The sequence below is a fragment of the Nerophis ophidion genome, linkage group LG28, assembly GCF_033978795.1.
Source record: "Nerophis ophidion isolate RoL-2023_Sa linkage group LG28, RoL_Noph_v1.0, whole genome shotgun sequence".
Lineage (NCBI taxonomy): Eukaryota > Metazoa > Chordata > Actinopteri > Syngnathiformes > Syngnathidae > Nerophis > Nerophis ophidion.
In genome coordinates, this window is record NC_084638.1 from 2,195,493 (window position 1) to 2,214,720 (window position 19,228).

General features: G+C 41.7%; 1 protein-coding gene across 4 annotated transcripts in view; it reads right to left on the reverse strand.

Annotated features, from left to right (window-relative positions):
• The window catches only part of LOC133545386 (serine/threonine-protein kinase tousled-like 1-B), a 95,307-nt gene that overhangs the window by 4,041 nt on the left and 72,038 nt on the right, over window positions 1-19,228 (reverse strand). For 3 of the 4 annotated variants that reach the window (XM_061890892.1, XM_061890895.1, XM_061890891.1), the window contains exons 13-20: window positions 17,550-17,647; window positions 17,385-17,466; window positions 17,217-17,308; window positions 17,063-17,152; window positions 10,212-10,381; window positions 10,003-10,138; window positions 9,817-9,928; window positions 9,627-9,734 (exon numbers count right to left, since the gene is read on the reverse strand). In XM_061890892.1, the coding sequence (XP_061746876.1) occupies window positions 9,627-9,734; window positions 9,817-9,928; window positions 10,003-10,138; window positions 10,212-10,381; window positions 17,063-17,152; window positions 17,217-17,308; window positions 17,385-17,466; window positions 17,550-17,647 (888 nt within the window). Of the gene's footprint in view, window positions 1-6,666; window positions 6,810-9,626; window positions 9,735-9,816; window positions 9,929-10,002; window positions 10,139-10,211; window positions 10,382-17,062; window positions 17,153-17,216; window positions 17,309-17,384; window positions 17,467-17,549; window positions 17,648-19,228 lie in introns of those variants that run through there. The other variant, XM_061890894.1, reaches the window with a different exon arrangement.

A 19,228-nucleotide genomic window follows, 5' to 3' on the forward strand; every position in this document is an offset into this window, starting at 1 on the left:
AGTATGTACCTAATGAAGTGTCCTTGTGTGTGCGACGTCATAATGTAGGCTTTATATGACATTCAATATGTACCTAATGAAGTGTCCTTGTGTGTGCGACGTCATAATGTAGGCTTTATGACATTCAATATGTACCTAATGAAGTGTCCTTGTGTGTGCGACGTCATAATGTAGGCTTTATATGACATTCAATATGTACCTAATGAAGTGTCCTTGTGTGTGTGCGACGTCATAATGTAGGCTTTATATGACATTCAATATGTACCTAATGAAGTGTCCTTGTGTGTGTGCGACGTCATAATGTAGGCTTTATATGACATTCAATATGTACCTAATGAAGTGTCCTTGTGTGTGTGACGTCATAATGTAGGCTTTATATGACATTCAATATGTACCTAATGAAGTGTCCTTGTGTGTGCGACGTCATAATGTAGGCTTTATATGACATTCAATATGTACCTAATGAAGTGTCCTTGTGTGTGTGACGTCATAATGTAGGCTTTATATGTCATTCAATATGTACCTAATGAAGTGTCCGTGTGTGTGCGACGTCATAATGTAGGCTTTATATGTCATTCAATATGTACCTAATGAAGTGTCCTTGTGTGTGCGACGTCATAATGTAGGCTTTATATGTCATTCAATATGTACCTAATGAAGTGTCCGTGTGTGTGCGACGTCATAATGTAGGCTTTATATGACATTCAATATGTACCTAATGAAGTGTCCTTGTGTGTGTGACGTCATAATGTAGGCTTTATATGACATTCAATATGTACCTAATGAAGTGTCCTTGTGTGCGACGTAATAATGTAGGCTTTATATGACATTCAATATGTACCTAATGAAGTGTCCTTGTGTGTGCGACGTAATAATGTAGGCTTTATATGACATTCAATATGTACCTAATGAAGTGTCCTTGTGTGTGCGACGTCATAATGTAGGCTTTATATGACATTCAATATGTACCTAATGAAGTGTCCTTGTGTGTGTGACGTAATAATGTAGGCTTTATGACATTCAATATGTACCTAATGAAGTGTCCTTGTGTGTGCGACGTCATAATGTAGGCTTTATATGACATTCAATATGTACCTAATGAAGTGTCCTTGTGTGCGACGTAATAATGTAGGCTTTATATGACATTCAATATGTACCTAATGAAGTGTCCTTGTGTGTGCGACGTAATAATGTAGGCTTTATATGACATTCAATATGTACCTAATGAAGTGTCCTTGTGTGTGCGACGTAATAATGTAGGCTTTATATGACATTCAATATGTACCTAATGAAGTGTCCTTGTGTGTGTGACGTCATAATGTAGGCTTTATATGACATTCAATATGTACCTAATGAAGTGTCCTTGTGTGCGACGTAATAATGTAGGCTTTATATGACATTCAATATGTACCTAATGAAGTGTCCTTGTGTGTGCGACGTAATAATGTAGGCTTTATATGACATTCAATATGTACCTAATGAAGTGTCCTTGTGTGTGCGACGTAATAATGTAGGCTTTATATGACATTCAATATGTACCTAATGAAGTGTCCTTGTGTGTGTGACGTAATAATGTAGGCTTTATGACATTCAATATGTACCTAATGAAGTGTCCTTGTGTGTGCGACGTCATAATGTAGGCTTTATATGACATTCAATATGTACCTAATGAAGTGTCCTTGTGTGTGCGACGTCATAATGTAGGCTTTATATGACATTCAATATGTACCTAATGAAGTGTCCTTGTGTGTGTGACGTAATAATGTAGGCTTTATATGACATTCAATATGTACCTAATGAAGTGTCCTTGTGTGTGCGACGTCATAATGTAGGCTTTATATGACATTCAGTATGTACCTAATGAAGTGTCCTTGTGTGTGCGACGTAATAATGTAGGCTTTATATGACATTCAATATGTACCTAATGAAGTGTCCTTGTGTGTGCGACGTAATAATGTAGGCTTTATATGACATTCAATATGTACCTAATGAAGTGTCCTTGTGTGTGCGACGTCATAATGTAGGCTTTATATGACATTCAATATGTACCTAATGAAGTGTCCTTGTGTGTGCGACGTCATAATGTAGGCTTTATATGACATTCAATATGTACCTAATGAAGTGTCCTTGTGTGCGACGTAATAATGTAGGCTTTATATGACATTCAATATGTACCTAATGAAGTGTCCTTGTGTGTGCGACGTCATAATGTAGGCTTTATATGACATTCAATATGTACCTAATGAAGTGTCCTTGTGTGTGCGACGTCATAATGTAGGCTTTATATGACATTCAATATGTACCTAATGAAGTGTCCTTGTGTGTGCGACGTCATAATGTAGGCTTTATATGACATTCAATATGTACCTAATGAAGTGTCCTTGTATGTGCGACGTCATAATGTAGGCTTTATATGACATTCAATATGTACCTAATGAAGTGTCCTTGTATGTGCGACGTCATAATGTAGGCTTTATATGACATTCAATATGTACCTAATGAAGTGTCCTTGTATGTGCGACGTCATAATGTAGGCTTTATATGACATTCAATATGTACCTAATGAAGTGTCCTTGTGTGTGCGACGTAATAATGTAGGCTTTATATGACATTCAATATGTACCTAATGAAGTGTCCTTGTGTGTGCGACGTCATAATGTAGGCTTTATATGACATTCAATATGTACCTAATGAAGTGTCCTTGTATGTGCGACGTCATAATGTAGGCTTTATATGACATTCAATATGTACCTAATGAAGTGTCCGTGTGTGTGCGACGTAATAATGTAGGCTTTATATGACATTCAATATGTACCTAATGAAGTGTCCTTGTGTGCGCGACGTAATAATGTAGGCTTTATATGACATTCAATATGTACCTAATGAAGTGTCCTTGTGTGCGCGACGTAATAATGTAGGCTTTATATGACATTCAATATGTACCTAATGAAGTGTCCTTGTGTGTGCGACGTCATAATGTAGGCTTTATATGACATTCAATATGTACCTAATGAAGTGTCCTTGTGTGTGCGACGTCATAATGTAGGCTTTATATGACATTCAATATGTACCTAATGAAGTGTCCTTGTGTGTGCGACGTCATAATGTAGGCTTTATATGACATTCAATATGTACCTAATGAAGTGTCCTTGTGTGTGTGCGACGTCATAATGTAGGCTTTATATGACATTCAATATGTACCTAATGAAGTGTCCTTGTGAGTGTGACGTCATAATGTAGGCTTTATATGACATTCAATATGTACCTAATGAAGTGTCCGTGTGTGCGACGTCATAATGTAGGCTTTATATGACATTCAATATGTACCTAATGAAGTGTCCGTGTGTGTGCGACGTAATAATGTAGGCTTTATATGACATTCAATATGTACCTAATGAAGTGTCCTTGTGTGCGCGACGTAATAATGTAGGCTTTATATGACATTCAATATGTACCTAATGAAGTGTCCTTGTGTGCGCGACGTAATAATGTAGGCTTTATATGACATTCAATATGTACCTAATGAAGTGTCCTTGTGTGTGCGACGTCATAATGTAGGCTTTATATGACATTCAATATGTACCTAATGAAGTGTCCGTGTGTGTGCGACGTAATAATGTAGGCTTTATATGACATTCAATATGTACCTAATGAAGTGTCCTTGTGTGTGCGACGTCATAATGTAGGCTTTATATGACATTCAATATGTACCTAATGAAGTGTCCTTGTGTGTGCGACGTAATAATGTAGGCTTTATATGACATTCAATATGTACCTAATGAAGTGTCCTTGTGTGCGACGTCATAATGTAGGGTTTATATGACATTCAATATGTACCTAATGAAGTGTCCTTGTGTGTGTGCGACGTAATAATGTAGGCTTTATATGACATTCAATATGTACCTAATGAAGTGTCCGTGTGTGTGCGACGTCATAATGTAGGCTTTATATGACATTCAATATGTACCTAATGAAGTGTCCTTGTGTGCGCGACGTAATAATGTAGGCTTTATATGACATTCAATATGTACCTAATGAAGTGTCCTTGTGTGTGCGACGTCATAATGTAGGCTTTATATGACATTCAATATGTACCTAATGAAGTGTCCGTGTGTGTGCGACGTCATAATGTAGGCTTTATATGACATTCAATATGTACCTAATGAAGTGTCCTTGTGTGTGCGACGTAATAATGTAGGCTTTATATGACATTCAATATGTACCTAATGAAGTGTCCTTGTGTGCGACGTCATAATGTAGGGTTTATATGACATTCAATATGTACCTAATGAAGTGTCCTTGTGTGTGTGCGACGTAATAATGTAGGCTTTATATGACATTCAATATGTACCTAATGAAGTGTCCGTGTGTGTGCGACGTCATAATGTAGGCTTTATATGACATTCAATATGTACCTAATGAAGTGTCCTTGTGTGTGCGACGTAATACACACACTTCCTAATATAGGCTTTCTACGACATGGGCATTTTAAGGATGTGCCGATACGATACCCACATCATGGGGCCAATACAGATATCGATGGGATATATCAGCAGGATTAAGACAAACTCTAATGTATCGTAAAGTGAGATGTTAGATAAGGTGAGTCGAACAGAACAATGGTAGGTATGACAAATATGAAACTATTTATTATAAATGGATTTCACCTGAAAGTAGAGTGGGTATTGTTTTCAGGCGACACCTAGTGGTCACAATAATTCATGAACCCACGCTCATCAAGTAGTAAATTGAAGTTATGCAGACACGTTTGTTACTGGATACTTTGTATAAGTCGTATGCAACTGTAATTACTTGATATTTGTTTATATTGACAAATGCTCTGTTTTACATGGAAATATTGTTCAATTAAGGACATGTGTGCTTGGCTGTTGTGTAGCTGCTAAGTCCCTATAGGTTTTTGTAAATAACTGGATTAAAATAGTGTTGTGTTGAGAAGCCCCGACTATAAAGACCCTGCTCCGTTGCTGACATGAAAACAGTCTGAATGTCATGTTCTCCTTCGACTGCCGTCCTTACACACTACAATATTTCTTACCAAAAAAACACTAAAGTAATATTTTGAAGCAAAAATTATTGCCTGTACATAGAAAATGTGGAGTTATAGTCGTGGTCAAAAGTGTACATACACTTGTAAAGACCAGAATGTCATGGCTGTCTTTGAGTTTCCGAACATTTCTACAACTCTTATAGTTTTTTGGTGATAAAGTGATCGGAGCACATTGGTCACAAAAAAAAATACATTCATGAAGTTTGTTTCTTTTATGAATTTATTATGGTTCCACTGAAAATGTGACCTGGTCAAAAGTATACGTACAGCAATGTTAATGTTTGCTTACATGTCCCTTGGTAAGTTTCACTGCAATAAGGCGCTTTTGGTTGAAAATTGGACCACTCCCCATGACAAAATTGGTGCAGTTCAGCTAAATTTATTGTTTTTTTTACATGGACTTATTTCTTTTGACATCACATGGACAAAGATAAGATCTTCTGGAGGAAAGTTCTGCGGTCAGATGAACCAAAAATGGATCTGTTTGGCCACAATACCCAGCAATATGTTTGGAGGAGAAAAGGTGATGCCTTTAATCCCAATAACACCATACCTACCGTCAAGCATGGTGGTGGTAGTATTATGCTCCGGGCCTGTTTTGTTGCCAAGGGAACTGGTGCTTTACAGAGAATGAAAAAGGAGGATTACCTCCAAATTCTTCAGGACAACCTAATATCGTCAGCCTGGAGGTTGGGTCTTGGGCGTGTTTGACCCCAAACACACGTCAAAAGTGGTAAAGCAGGGGTGCCCACACTTTTTCTGCAGGCGAGCTACTTTTCAATTGACCAACTCGAGGGGATCTACCTCATTTATATTTATTTATTTATGAAAGAGACATTTTTGTAAACAAGTTAAATGTGTTTAATGATAATACAAGCATGTGTAACACATATAGATGTCTTTCTTTCACAAAGACAAGAATATAAGTTGGTGTATTACCTGATTCTGATGACTCGCATTGATTGGAATCAGACAGTAATGATGATAACGCCCACATTTTCAAATGGAGGAGAAAAAAAGTGGTCCTTTCTGTACAATACCACATGAAAGTGGTTGCTTTTTGGCATCTAATTCATCCAGCTTCCATACACTTTACAAGAAAAACATTGGCGGCAAATTCCGTAGCTTGCTTGATTGACATTCACGGCACCCGAGGGTCTTGTGAGATGACGCTGGCTGCTGCCAGTTCATTATTAGGAAAAAATGACAGAGAGGAAGGCGAGAAACACTTTTTATTTCAACAGACTTTCGCGCCGTCCCTTCTGTCAAAACTCTAAAGGCCGACTGCACATTTCCTATCTTCACAATAAAAGCCCTGCTTCATGCTACCTGCGCTAACAAAATAAGAGTCTCTTGTGCACGCCAGCTTTCTGAGGGATCGCTTGTGCACGCCAGTTTTCCCAGACTCTGTATTTAGTTAGCGCAGGCAGCATGAAGCAGGGCTTTTATTGTGAAGATAGGAAATGTGCAGTCGGCCTTTAGAGTTTTGACGGAAGGGACGGCGCGAGAGTCTGTTGAAATAAAAAGTGTTTCTGGGTCATATTTTCATAATAATGATCTTGCAGCAGCCAGCGTCATCTCACAAGACCCTCCGGTACCGTGAATGTCATTTAAGTGACGTCTTGGTGAAGATTGATGATCACTCATTTTTAGGTCTATTTTTTTTAAAAGCCTGGCTGGAGATGGACTGACACACCCCCCGCGGTCGACTGGTAGCTCGCCATCCACGTAATGGGCACCCCTGTGGTAAAGGAATGGCTAAATCAGGCTAGAATGAAGGTTTTAGGATCTCCTTCCCTAAGTCCTGACTTAAAGGTGTGGACAATGCTGAAGAAGTCCAAACTAACAAATTTAGCTGAACTGCACCAATTTTGTCAAGGGGAGTAGTCAAAAATTCAACCAAAAGCGCCTTATTGCAGTGAAACTTGCCAAGGGACATGCAAGCAAATATTAACATTGCTGTACGTATACTTTTGACCAAGTCACATTTCCAGTGGACCCATAATAAATTCATAAAAGAAACAAACTGCATGAATGTTCAAGTATGTGCTCCAATCACTCATGTAAATATTAACATTCCTGACATTATTAACATTTCTGCTTTATTGGCATCTCTTTTATACTGGCCACAACATTAGGCACACTTGCTGCAACATCACTCCCCCTGTGTACCTAATGAAGTGTCCTTTGGAACACCCATACTTTTCAGCACTCATACAATCTCAAATGAATCCAAAATCCACATTTAGATTGAAAAAAAAAAATGATCGCTTTGGAATTAGAGAAAGCAAAGCGTAAAACTAGCTGAAGAAGTTAGCATACGTCAGATACCAAGTTAAATGTGTACTATGGCTATGAGTTGTTTTTTCCCCCCTTGGCCTCAGTCTGGACCCCCTCTCCAGGGCCCAGGCTTAGACTGATTTTTTTAAATTTTATTTAATCTTCAATTTTTTTTCTCCCATTCCCCCCCCATTTAGGCCGGCATAGCTCGGTTGGTAGAGTGGCCGTGCCGGCAACACGAGGGTTGCAGGTTCGATTCCCGCTTCTGCCATCCTAGTCACTGCCGTTGTGTCCTTGGGCAAGACACTTTACCCACCTGCTCCCAGTGCCACCCACACTGGTTTAAATGTAACTTAGATATTGGGTGTCACTATGTAAAGCGCTTTGAGTCACTTGAGAAAAGCGCTATATAAATATCATTCACAATTAGAGAAAGCAAAGCGTAAAACTAGCTGAAGAAGTTAGCATACGTCAGATACCAAGTTAAATGTGTACTATGGCTATGAGTTGTTTTTCCCCCCTTGGCCTCAGTCTGGACCCCCTCTCCAGGGCCCAGGCTTAGACTGATTTTTTTTTATTTTATTTAATCTTCAATTTTTTTCTCCCATTCCCCCCCCATTTAGGCCGGCATAGCTCGGTTGGTAGAGTGGCCGTGCCGGCAACACGAGGGTTGCAGGTTCGATTCCCGCTTCTGCCATCCTAGTCACTGCCGTTGTGTCCTTGGGCAAGACACTTTACCCACCTGCTCCCAGTGCCACCCACACTGGTTTAAATGTAACTTAGATATTGGGTGTCACTATGTAAAGCGCTTTGAGTCACTTGAGAAAAGCGCTATATAAATATCATTCACAATTAGAGAAAGCAAAGCGTAAAACTAGCTGAAGAAGTTAGCATACGTCAGATACCAAGTTAAATGTGTACTATGGCTATGAGTTGTTTTTTCCCCCCTTGGCCTCAGTCTGGACCCCCTCTCCAGGGCCCAGGCTTAGACTGATTTTTTTAAATTTTATTTAATCTTCAATTTTTTTCTCCCATTCCCCCCCATTTAGGGCGGCATAGCTCGGTTGGTAGAGTGGCCGTGCCGGCAACACGAGGGTTGCAGGTTCGATTCCCGCTTCTGCCATCCTAGTCACTGCCGTTGTGTCCTTGGGCAAGACACTTTACCCACCTGCTCCCAGTGCCACTCACACTGGTTTAAATGTATCTTAGATATTGGGTGTCACTATGTAAAGCGCTTTGAGTCACTTGAGAAAAGCGCTATATAAATATCATTCACAATTAGAGAAAGCAAAGCGTAAAACTAGCTGAAGAAGTTAGCATACGTCAGATACCAAGTTAAATGTGTACTATGGCTATGAGTTGTTTTTTCCCCCCTTGGCCTCAGTCTGGACCCCCTCTCCAGGGCCCAGGCTTAGACTGATTTTTTTAAATTTTATTTAATCTTCAATTTTTTTCTCCCATTCCCCCCCATTTAGGCCGGCATAGCTCGGTTGGTAGAGTGGCCGTGCCGGCAACTTGAGAGTTGCAGGTTCGATTCCCGCTTGTGCCATCCTAGTTACTGCCGTTGTGTCCTTGGGCAAGACACTTTACCCACCTGCTCCCAGTGCCACCCACACTGGTTTAAATGTAACTTAGATATTGGGTGTCACTATGTAAAGCGCTTTGAGTCACTTGAGAAAAGCGCTATATAAATATCATTCACAATTAGAGAAAGCAAAGCGTAAAACTAGCTGAAGAAGTTAGCATACGTCAGATACCAAGTTAAATGTGTACTATGGCTATGAGTTGTTTTTCCCCCCTTGGCCTCAGTCTGGACCCCCTCTCCAGGGCCCAGGCTTAGACTGATTTTTTTTTATTTTATTTAATCTTCAATTTTTTTCTCCCATTCCCCCCCCATTTAGGGCGGCATAGCTCGGTTGGTAGAGCGGCCGTGCCGGCAACACGAGGGTTGCAGGTTCGATTTCCGCTTCTGCCATCCTAGTCACTGCCGTTGTGTCCTTGGGCAAGACACTTTACCCACCTGCTCCCGGTGCCACCCACACTTCCTTAAATGTAACTTAGATACTGGGTTTCACTATGTAAAAGCGCTTTGAGTCACTCGAGAAAAGCGCTATATAAATATAATTCACTTCACACTTCACTCTAATCACAGAAAAATAAGAGTTGTAGAAATGATTGAAAAGTCAAGACAGCCATGACATTCTGACCAGGACTGTAAATATGTGTGTGTGTGTGTGTGTGTGTGTGTGTGTGTGTGTGTGTGTGTGTGTGTGTGTACCTTGGCCTCTGTGCTGGCCTGGGGTTTAGCAGGGAACTGGACCTCAGTGGCTTTGAGAATGGTGTTTTCCTGCAGAATGTCTTGCTGGGACTGGTTGTGACCAAACGGCTGGTAAAACAACAACAAAGCTGCCACGGTTATTATTTCTACATTTTCCAAAGGTAAATACATTTCTGAAGGAGCATGTTACCTTGCGCCCGTAGAGGCACTGGAAGAAGATCACGCCCACGGACCAGACATCCACCTTGTTGGAAATCTTCGGTGGCTCCTTTCCCACGACGAAGCACTCCGGAGGGAGGTACCTGCAACACAGGCCAAATACAATGCTGATCCACATCCGGTGCAGGGTGCAGGTTTAGGTATCCTGGTCTTTTACCAGTACGTCCCGGCTCCCTGGGACGTCAGGTCCATCCCGTCCACGCCGTAGTTATCATCATCCATGATCTTTGACAGTCCAAAGTCTGTGATTTTGATTTCCCCGCACGCAGTTCCGTCCACTAATAATATATTACCTGCAAGGTTTGGGACATGAATGGAATTCTGTGCACCGGAGACTGACCGGTCCTGGTGGGAGCAGACACTCACCGGGCTTGAGGTCGTAGTGGATGATGGGAGGTTTGATCTCGTTGAGGTACCGCAGGGCGCTGACGATCTGCATGACGATGGAGCGCGCCTCCTTCTCTGACATCAGCTTGTTTTGCTTCAGGTAGAAATCCAGGTCGTTGCCTTCGCAGAACTCCAGCACGGTATAGAACCTGATGGGAGGGAATATAGCTACCGGTCAACTAAACCCAACAAGATTAGACGGAGAGACTTTCATCAGGGCTGCACAATTATGGCCCAAAAAATAATCACATTTTTATATATGTGTGTATGTATGTATATATATATATATATATATACATATATATGTGTCTTGATTGGATTATCCAGAGAATAGTGCTCGATACCGTGGTAGAGCGCGATATGTAGGTGTGGGAAAAATCACAAGACTACTTCATCTCTACAGAACTGTTTCATGAGGGGTTCCCTCAATCATCAGGAGATTTTAATGGAAGCATTCACATACAATGGTTTATATAGAGCACAGAGTGGGTGGGTACAGGCAGGCGTAGGGTGTGGTGATTGGCTCATGTGTTACCTAGGAGGTGTTTCCGTCTGTGGCGGCATGTTGAAATGATTTCTCTGCGCTTGTTGAGGGATGATAGATCTGGATGATATATAATAAACGGTTTCTCTTTTAAGCATAGGTTGCATCTTTTATTACCACTGTTGTAAGGTGAGCTGGATTCAAGAATTTGCCATGTTGTTGAATATTCAACATTATTGTCTTTGAGGTTCCAAATGTGTTTGCTGAGTTCTGTAGAATTCCGCAAAGTCTGGTTTCGAAAGGAGGCGTTGTGATTATTCCATCTTGTTTTGAACGCTCCTTCGGTTAATCCTACGTACGTGTCGGATGTGTTAATGTCCTTGCGTGTTACCTTTGCTTGGTAAACGACTGATGTCTGTAAGCACCCTCCGTTGAGAGGGCAATCAGGTTTCTTGCGACAGTTACATTCCTTATTGGTTTCAGAGTCGTTTAGTCTGGGGGTAGGCAGTCCTTTTGCAATTGCTTTGTTGTGGTTTGAAATGATTTGTTGTATGTTGTTCATACAACTGTAGCTCAATTTGATGTTGTTCTTGTTGAATATTTTTCTTAGGGTGTTGCCTTTGGGGAAGTGTTTGTCGATCAGAGTGAGGAACTTGTGGCCGATGTTGGTTGAGACGTTTTTGCTGAATGGCGGGTTGTACCGGATGATGTTTCGTTTTCTGCTCTTTTTTGGTTGGTTTCCTGGAGTGGGTTCATAGGTGAGGGTGAAGTTGTATCCGCTTTCATCAAGTGCTTTCTGGTACGGGGGGGTTGCTTGGTCCAATTCAGCTTTGCTAGATGACAGCATCGATAGCCTTTTATTAATTCCGGTAGGTATTCTTTTGGTGGTGGTGGGTGGGTGGTTGCTGTCATGGTGCACGTATTGGAGTGTTGTGTTGGGTTTGGTGAATGGTTGGTAGCTGTTATTTCTCAGGTTGAAAGTGACGTCGAGGAAGTTGACGGTTTGCTTATTGGCTTCAATCGTGATCCGTAGGCCGTTTTCTTTGAAGATTTGGCATATGCGCTTCTTGGTGTTCTCGCTGCTCCTTGGCGAGGGCGGCACACGGCCAGTCCATCATCACGGTAAATACCAAGGTTCAGGTTGAGGCTAGCAAGCTGGGAGAGGAGGAAACTCCCAACGAGTTCACACATTTCTGCTCCGTCAAAACTCCCCGTAGTAACGTCAAATGTTGAATTGTTCTTTTTTTGCCATGGTGTACTGTTGTGGATGAGTATGGAGTTCTTTGGGTGGATGATGTTTCTTTCGTTGCCTGTGATTGAGTCGTAGTCCGAGGCGAAGTTTAGTGCTTGGGTCAGTAGGTCTTGCGTGATGGAAGGGTAAAATTCTTCGATGTCGAAGGAGATAAAGTTGTGTTGTTGTTTGTCTTGGATGTTGTTGAACCATTTGATTACTGCTGCTGTATTTCTACATTGGTTGAGTGGTGTTTTGTCCTTGATTTTTGCGTTGATTCTGTCCAGGATTATTTTACTGATTTTTCCTATTTTGGATTTAGTTGGGTTTATTAGCATGTTGGGTTATTTGCGATGTTGGGTTTGTGGTCCTTCAATGTGATGAAGGCTTCTTTGTTGGCTGTGGCGTCCACCCTGTCCTCAATGTCCAGTTCGGTTGCGATCCGCTTGTTTTCCAGGTGAATGTTCTGTAAAGTGTTGGGTTGCGCTTTTTTGTATGATTTGGTGATGCTTTTGTCCAGTAAAGAGTTATGTTCTGGTATGTCCATTCTGTAGAAGTTTGTGGTTTTATCGGCGGCTATGATGAGGTTGCTTACTTTCTTGATGCGCTCCGTGTCATTTTTCAGCTTGGTGAGGAATGGGTGGCGGGCTGGCTTAAATTTGACTGATTGTATCATTTTGAGCATGTCGTTCTCAAAGTCCTTTAATTCCTTGAATGTGGGTGGGTTCTTGGTAGATTTGAATCCGTAAGTTTCCTTTTGCGTTCCTTTTGTTTCAGGGTGGAGGAAAAAGTGTGCTTTCCACCGCATCCTTCTTAGGAAGTGTTCCGTCTTTTCTATGAGTCTTTGCCTGTAGTCCTTCTGCGCGGGTATGGGAATGTTCTTCGTGGAGTAGTCGATGCTGAATTTTTCCATTTCGGATCGTCGTACAGTGCTCAACAAATGTCAATTTGGAGCGGGATATGTCTTGATTGGATTATCCAGAGAATAGTGCTCGATACCGTGGTAGAGCGCAATATGTAGGTGTGGGAAAAATCACAAGACTACTTCATCTCTACTTCAAGACTACTTCAGAGATGAAGTAGTCTTGTGATTTTTCCCACACCTACATATATATATATATATATATATATACACCTGCTAGCGAGGTGTATAAAATTTTCAGGGGGTGCCATGAATACAAAGGATTCTGGGTATTTGTTGTGTTGTGGTACTGTGAGGATGTTCTCCCGAAATGTGTTTGTCGTTATTAATTGGTGTGGCTTCACAGCGTGGCGCATATTACTAAGAGTGTTAAAATTGTTTATATCACAACCATTAATGTACTCTGTGTCACCCAGTATGCCTTGCAGTTGTGTGCGTGTTTGCCGTGGAAGCCACACACAACATGTTGCTGGACTGACAAGCAGATCGTACATGTTGTAGAAGGCGACACAGCCAATGGCTTCATAGCACGCCCTAATACTTATTAACTGGGTGACTGCCGGCAGTCATTCAAGAGAATAATAGCGTCTCCTATTGTCTTCTTCGCTTTATGACACGGGTCTTAAATGGATCTTTGAATGGCAAAGAATACCGATCCCAGAACCATGTATATCAAATATTTGCGGATGGTTCAACCGCCACCCGCCCAAATCTAATTAAAATCTATTTTTTCGTCATGTCACCCGCCCAACCCGCGGTTCACCCACGGTTCACCCGCGGATGAGACCGCAGACCGCGCATCTCTAATAGGTACACTTCAACTGTGAGAGACAGAATGTGAAAAAAAAATCCAGGAATTCACATTGTAGGAATTTTAAAGAATTTATTTGTAAATGATGGTGGAAAATAAGTATTTGGTCAAAGCTCTCACTGATGGAAGGAGGTTTTGGCTCCAAATCTCAGGATACATGGCCCCGTTCATTCTTTCCTTAACACGGATCAATCGTCCTGTCCCCTTAGCAGAAAAACAGCCCCAAAGCATGATGTTTCCACCCCCATGCTTCACAGTAGGTATGGTGTTCTTGGGATGCAACTCAGTATTCTTCTTCCTCCAAACACGACGAGTTGAGTTGATACCAAAAAGTTCTATTTTGCTTTCATCTGACCACATGACATTCTCCCAATCCTCTGCTGTATCATCCATGTATCCTTTTTGGTATCAACTCAACTTGTCGTGTTTGGAGGAAGAAGAATACTGAGTTGCATCCCAAGAACACCATACCTACTGTGAAGCATGGGGGTGGAAACATCATGCTTTGGGGCTGTTTTTCTCCTAAGGGGACAGGACGATTGATCCGTGTTAAGGAAAGAATGAATGGGGCCATGTATCGTGAGATTTGGAGCAAAACCTCCTTTGAATGATTGACCAAATACTTATTTTCCACCATAATCTACAAATAAATTCTTTAAAATTCCTACAATGTGAATTCCTGGATTTTTTTTTCACATTCTGTCTCTCACAGTTGAAGTGTACCTATGATGAATATTACAGACCTCTGTCATCATTTTAAAGGGGAACATTATCAGCAGACCTATGTAAGCGTCAATATATACCTTGATGTTGCAGAAAAAAGACCATATATTTTTTTAACTGATTTCCAAACTCTAAATGGGTGAATTTTGGCAAATTAAACGCCTTTCTGTTTATCGCGCTGGAGGCGATGACGTCAGAATGTGACGTCGCCGAGGTAACACAGCCGCCATTTTCATTTTCAACACATTACAAACACCGGGTCTCAGCTCTGTTATTTTCCGTTTTTTCGACTATTTTTTTGGAACCTTGGAGACATCATGCCTGGTAGGTGTGTTGTCGGAGGGTGTAACAACACTAACAGGGAGGGATTCAAGTTGCACCACTGGCCCAAAGATGCCAAAGTGTCTGCCGCCAGACCCCCATTGAATGTGCCAGAGTGTCTCCACATTTTACCGGCGATGCTAAGACAGACATGGCACAGAGATGTATGGATAACCTGCAGATGCATTTGCAACTATTAAGTCAACGAAATCACAAAGGTGAGTTTTGTTGATCTTGACTTATGTGCTAATCAGACATATTTGGTCGAGGCGTGACTTCCAGCTAATCGATGCTAACATGCTATTTACCAGCGGTGCTAAAGCAGACATGGCACAGAGATGTATGGATAACCTGCAGATGCATTTGCAACGATAGTCAACAAAATCACAAAGGTGAGTTTTGTTGATGTTGACTGCCAGCTAATCGATGCTAACCTGCTACGCTAATCGATGCTAACATGCTATTTACCGGCGGTGCTAAAGCAGACATGGCACAGAGATGTATGGATAACCTGCAGATGCATTTGCAACCATTAAGTCAACGAAATCACAAAGTTGAGTTTTGTTGATCTTGACTTATGTGCTAATCAGACGTTTTTGGTCGCGGCGTGACTTCCAGCTAATCGATGCTAACATGCTATTTACCGGCGGTGCTAAAGCAGACATGGCACAGAGATGTATGGATCACCTGCAGATGCATTTGCAAAGATAGTCAACAAAATCACAAAGGTGAGTTTTGTTGATGTTGACTGCCAGCTAATCGATGCTAACCTGCTACGCTAATCGATGCTAACATGCTATTTACCAGCGGTGCTAAAGCAGACATGGCACAGAGATGTATGGATAACCTGCAGATGCATTTGCAACGATAGTCAACAAAATCACAAAGGTGAGTTTTGTTGATGTTGACTGCCAGCTAATCGATGCTAACCTGCTACGCTAATCGATGCTAACATGCTATTTACCGGCGGTGCTAAAGCAGACATGGCACAGAGATGTATGGATAACCTGCAGATGCATTTGCAACCATTAAGTCAACGAAATCACAAAGTTGAGTTTTGTTGATCTTGACTTATGTGCTAATCAGACGTTTTTGGTCGCGGCGTGACTTCCAGCTAATCGATGCTAACATGCTATTTACCGGCGGTGCTAAAGCAGACATGGCACAGAGATGTATGGATCACCTGCAGATGCATTTGCAAAGATAGTCAACAAAATCACAAAGGTGAGTTTTGTTGATGTTGACTGCCAGCTAATCGATGCTAACCTGCTACGCTAATCGATGCTAACATGGTATTTACCGGCGGTGCTAAAGCAGACATGGCACAGAGCTGTATAGATAACCTGCAGATGCATTTGCAACTATATTACGTTTCCTTCCACCCACATTAAATGCGAAACAAACACTTACCAATCGAAGGATTTAAGTTGCTCCAGTGTCACGAGATGCGAAAGTCCTGATCGTTTGGTCCGCACATTTTACCGGCGATGCTAACGCAGCTATTCGGCCATGCTATGGCTATGAATAGCGTCAATAGCTATTCGCTCAATAGCTTCAGTTTCTTCTTCAATACTTTCATACTCCAACCATCTGTTTCAATACATGCGTAATCTGTTGAATCGCTTAAGTCGCTGGAATCCGAATCTGAATCCGAGCTAATGTCGCTATATCTTGCTGTGGTATTCCCATTGTTTGTTTACATTGGCAGCACTGTGTGACGTCACAGGGAAATGGATAGTGGTTTCGAAGATAGCGAAAATAAGGCACTTTAAAGCTTTATTTAGGGATATTCCGAGACCGGTAAAATTTTGAAAAAAATTTCAAAAAATACAACAAGCCACTGGGAACTGATTTTTATTGTTTTCAACCCTTTTGAAATTGTGATAATGTTCCCCTTTAAGTGAGAGAACTTGCACAATCTCTGGCTGGCTAAATACTTTTTTGCCCCACTGAAAAAAACTGCGACTTATAGTCCGAAAAATACAGTAATCCTACATGTCTGAAGTGCGATGGATCTAAAAATCGGTTATTTCCACCTGCCTATAGTATATATAGTTATGTGAACTCGTCACACATATGAGGCAATGCCAGCCATGTGTAGGACTTTGGCACTCAGATTAGACCTCCACACACACACACACACACACGAGTCAGACAATATTTCTGTGAATTGTTTACACACTCCCATTAGTGATTACACACATTCCAATATTTGCTCTGACTATACCATAGGTCAGGGAGTTATATAAAACGGCAGTGCATGCTTCACAAACAGCAACCATTCCCATGTGGGATAATAAATGTTGTGTCCGCATGATATGGGTCAGAGGTGACTCACGTGTCAGTATCCAGGGAGAAATAGTCATACAGTTTGACTATTCTGGGATGGTCCAGCTGCTTGTGTATGCGGTACTCTCTGCACGCATGCCTGGAAGGAAACCGGTGTCAACAAAGCGTGTGGACGTGTGCGTCGGCCCATTTTCAGCGCTTACTTGTGGTAGTTCTCTTTTTTCTCCTCCCTCCAGTTCTTGTTGAGCTGGTGGATTTTAACAGCTGCATAGCGCTGCTCAAACAGGTCAAAGGCCTGTGGGGTCGCAAAGCAAACACACACACACGTGCAATCAGAACGTGCTTGGCGGTGTGACAAAGACAAACTTTACCTTGTAAACTTCGCTGAAGCCGCCCCTGCCCAACAAGTGCAGTAAAAGGTAGCGTTCGTTCAGAGTGGGATGGTCTTTAAACCTGCGTGGGGGCGGCAGCCATGCTTTGTGAGGCTGATTTCCTTCCACACGTTTAAGCAGCAAATGGAGGGGGCGTGGACTTACGCTGAGCTGTCCTCATTGTTTATCCTCTTCAGCTCTCGGATGTGAAGATTCCTCACACGCTCTAATCGCTCCAGCTCTGCTTGGATCTCAGCCTCCTCCTGTGTGGACCACACCACACAGACAGAAAGACTTCAAAACCTGCTTTACACTCCAGAATTCAACCCTTTTGGCATTGCTCGTACACATCTGAGTGTAACGTATTTTCCGTACTAAAGGGGTGTCCAAAGTGCGGCCCGCAGCTAATTGTTTAAAGGCCCGCCACACATTCTGGAAATGCTATTGCAAAAAATAAAAAATAAACACTAAAAAAAGGAGAATGAGGTCAAATCTAACAGGGAAAAGTTGCAATGTTGACACAAAGCTGCCATGCAGGCTGTTTGTTTTTATTTAATTTGTCTTTATTTTGCTGTTATTGCCATCCATCCATCCATCATCTTCCGCTTATCCGAGGTCGGGTCGCGGGGGCAGCAGCCTAAGCAGGGAAGCCCAGACTTCCCTATCTCCAGCCACTTGGTCCAGCTCTTCCCGGGGGATCCCGAGGCGTTCCCAGGCCAGCCGGGAGACATAGTCTTCCCAACGTGTCCTGGGTCTTCCTACCGGTTGGACGTGCCCTAAACACCTCCCTAGGGAGGCGTTCGGGTGGCATCCTGACCAGATGCCCGAACCACCTCATCTGGCTCCTCTCGATGTGGAGGAGCAGCGGCTTTACTTTGAGTTCCTCCCGGATGGCAGAGCTTCTCACCCTATCTCTAAGGGAGAGACCCAAACTCATTTGGGCCGCTTGTACCCGTGATCTTATCCTTTCGGTCATGACCCAAAGCTCATGACCATAGGTGAGGATGGGAACGTAGATCGATCGGTAAATTGAGAGCTTTGCCTTCCGGCTCAGCTCCTTCTTCACCACAACGGATCGGTACAACGTCCGCATTACTGAAGACGCCGCACCGATCCGCCTGTCGATCTCACCATCCACTCTTCCCCCACTCGTGAACAAGACTCCTGTTATTGCCAATGCTAACAAAAAAAGTTATTTTTATTTTTTTTTTGTAATTAATTATTGACCTATTTAAGGCTCCCATTACTTAAATTATTTCACTATATAATGTTTTATGTGGAAAATATTATGTGTGTTGTTGCCATATTAAAAACAGTGTTTTTTTTTGACAAAAGAGCATAAAACCGACAAAATAATAGTTCAAACGTAAAATCGACAGATATATCTGAAGTTGATCTTGTAACTTAAGTGTTGAAAATAAAACAAATAATAATAAAAATGCATCACTTTATGAGTGGGGGACCTTTTGGATCCCAAAGATATTTAGTGGGATTTGATTTATTTTTTCACTGTGATTACTCAGAAATAATAATACAATCAAATCAATGGTGTCCTGCATTATTGATCTTTTTAGGGCTTCAATTACTTAAGATCAAGCATATTAAAAACAGTGTTTTCTTTGACAAAAGAGCATAAAACAGACAAAATAATAGTTCAAACGTAAAATCGACAGATATATCTGAAGTTGATCTTGTAACTTAAGTGTTGAAAATCAAACACATAATAATAAAAAATGTATCACTTTATGAGTGGGGGACCTTTTGGATCCCAAAGATATTTAGTGGGATTTACAAACGTAAAATCGACAGATATATCTGAAGTTGATCTCGTAACTTAAGTGTTG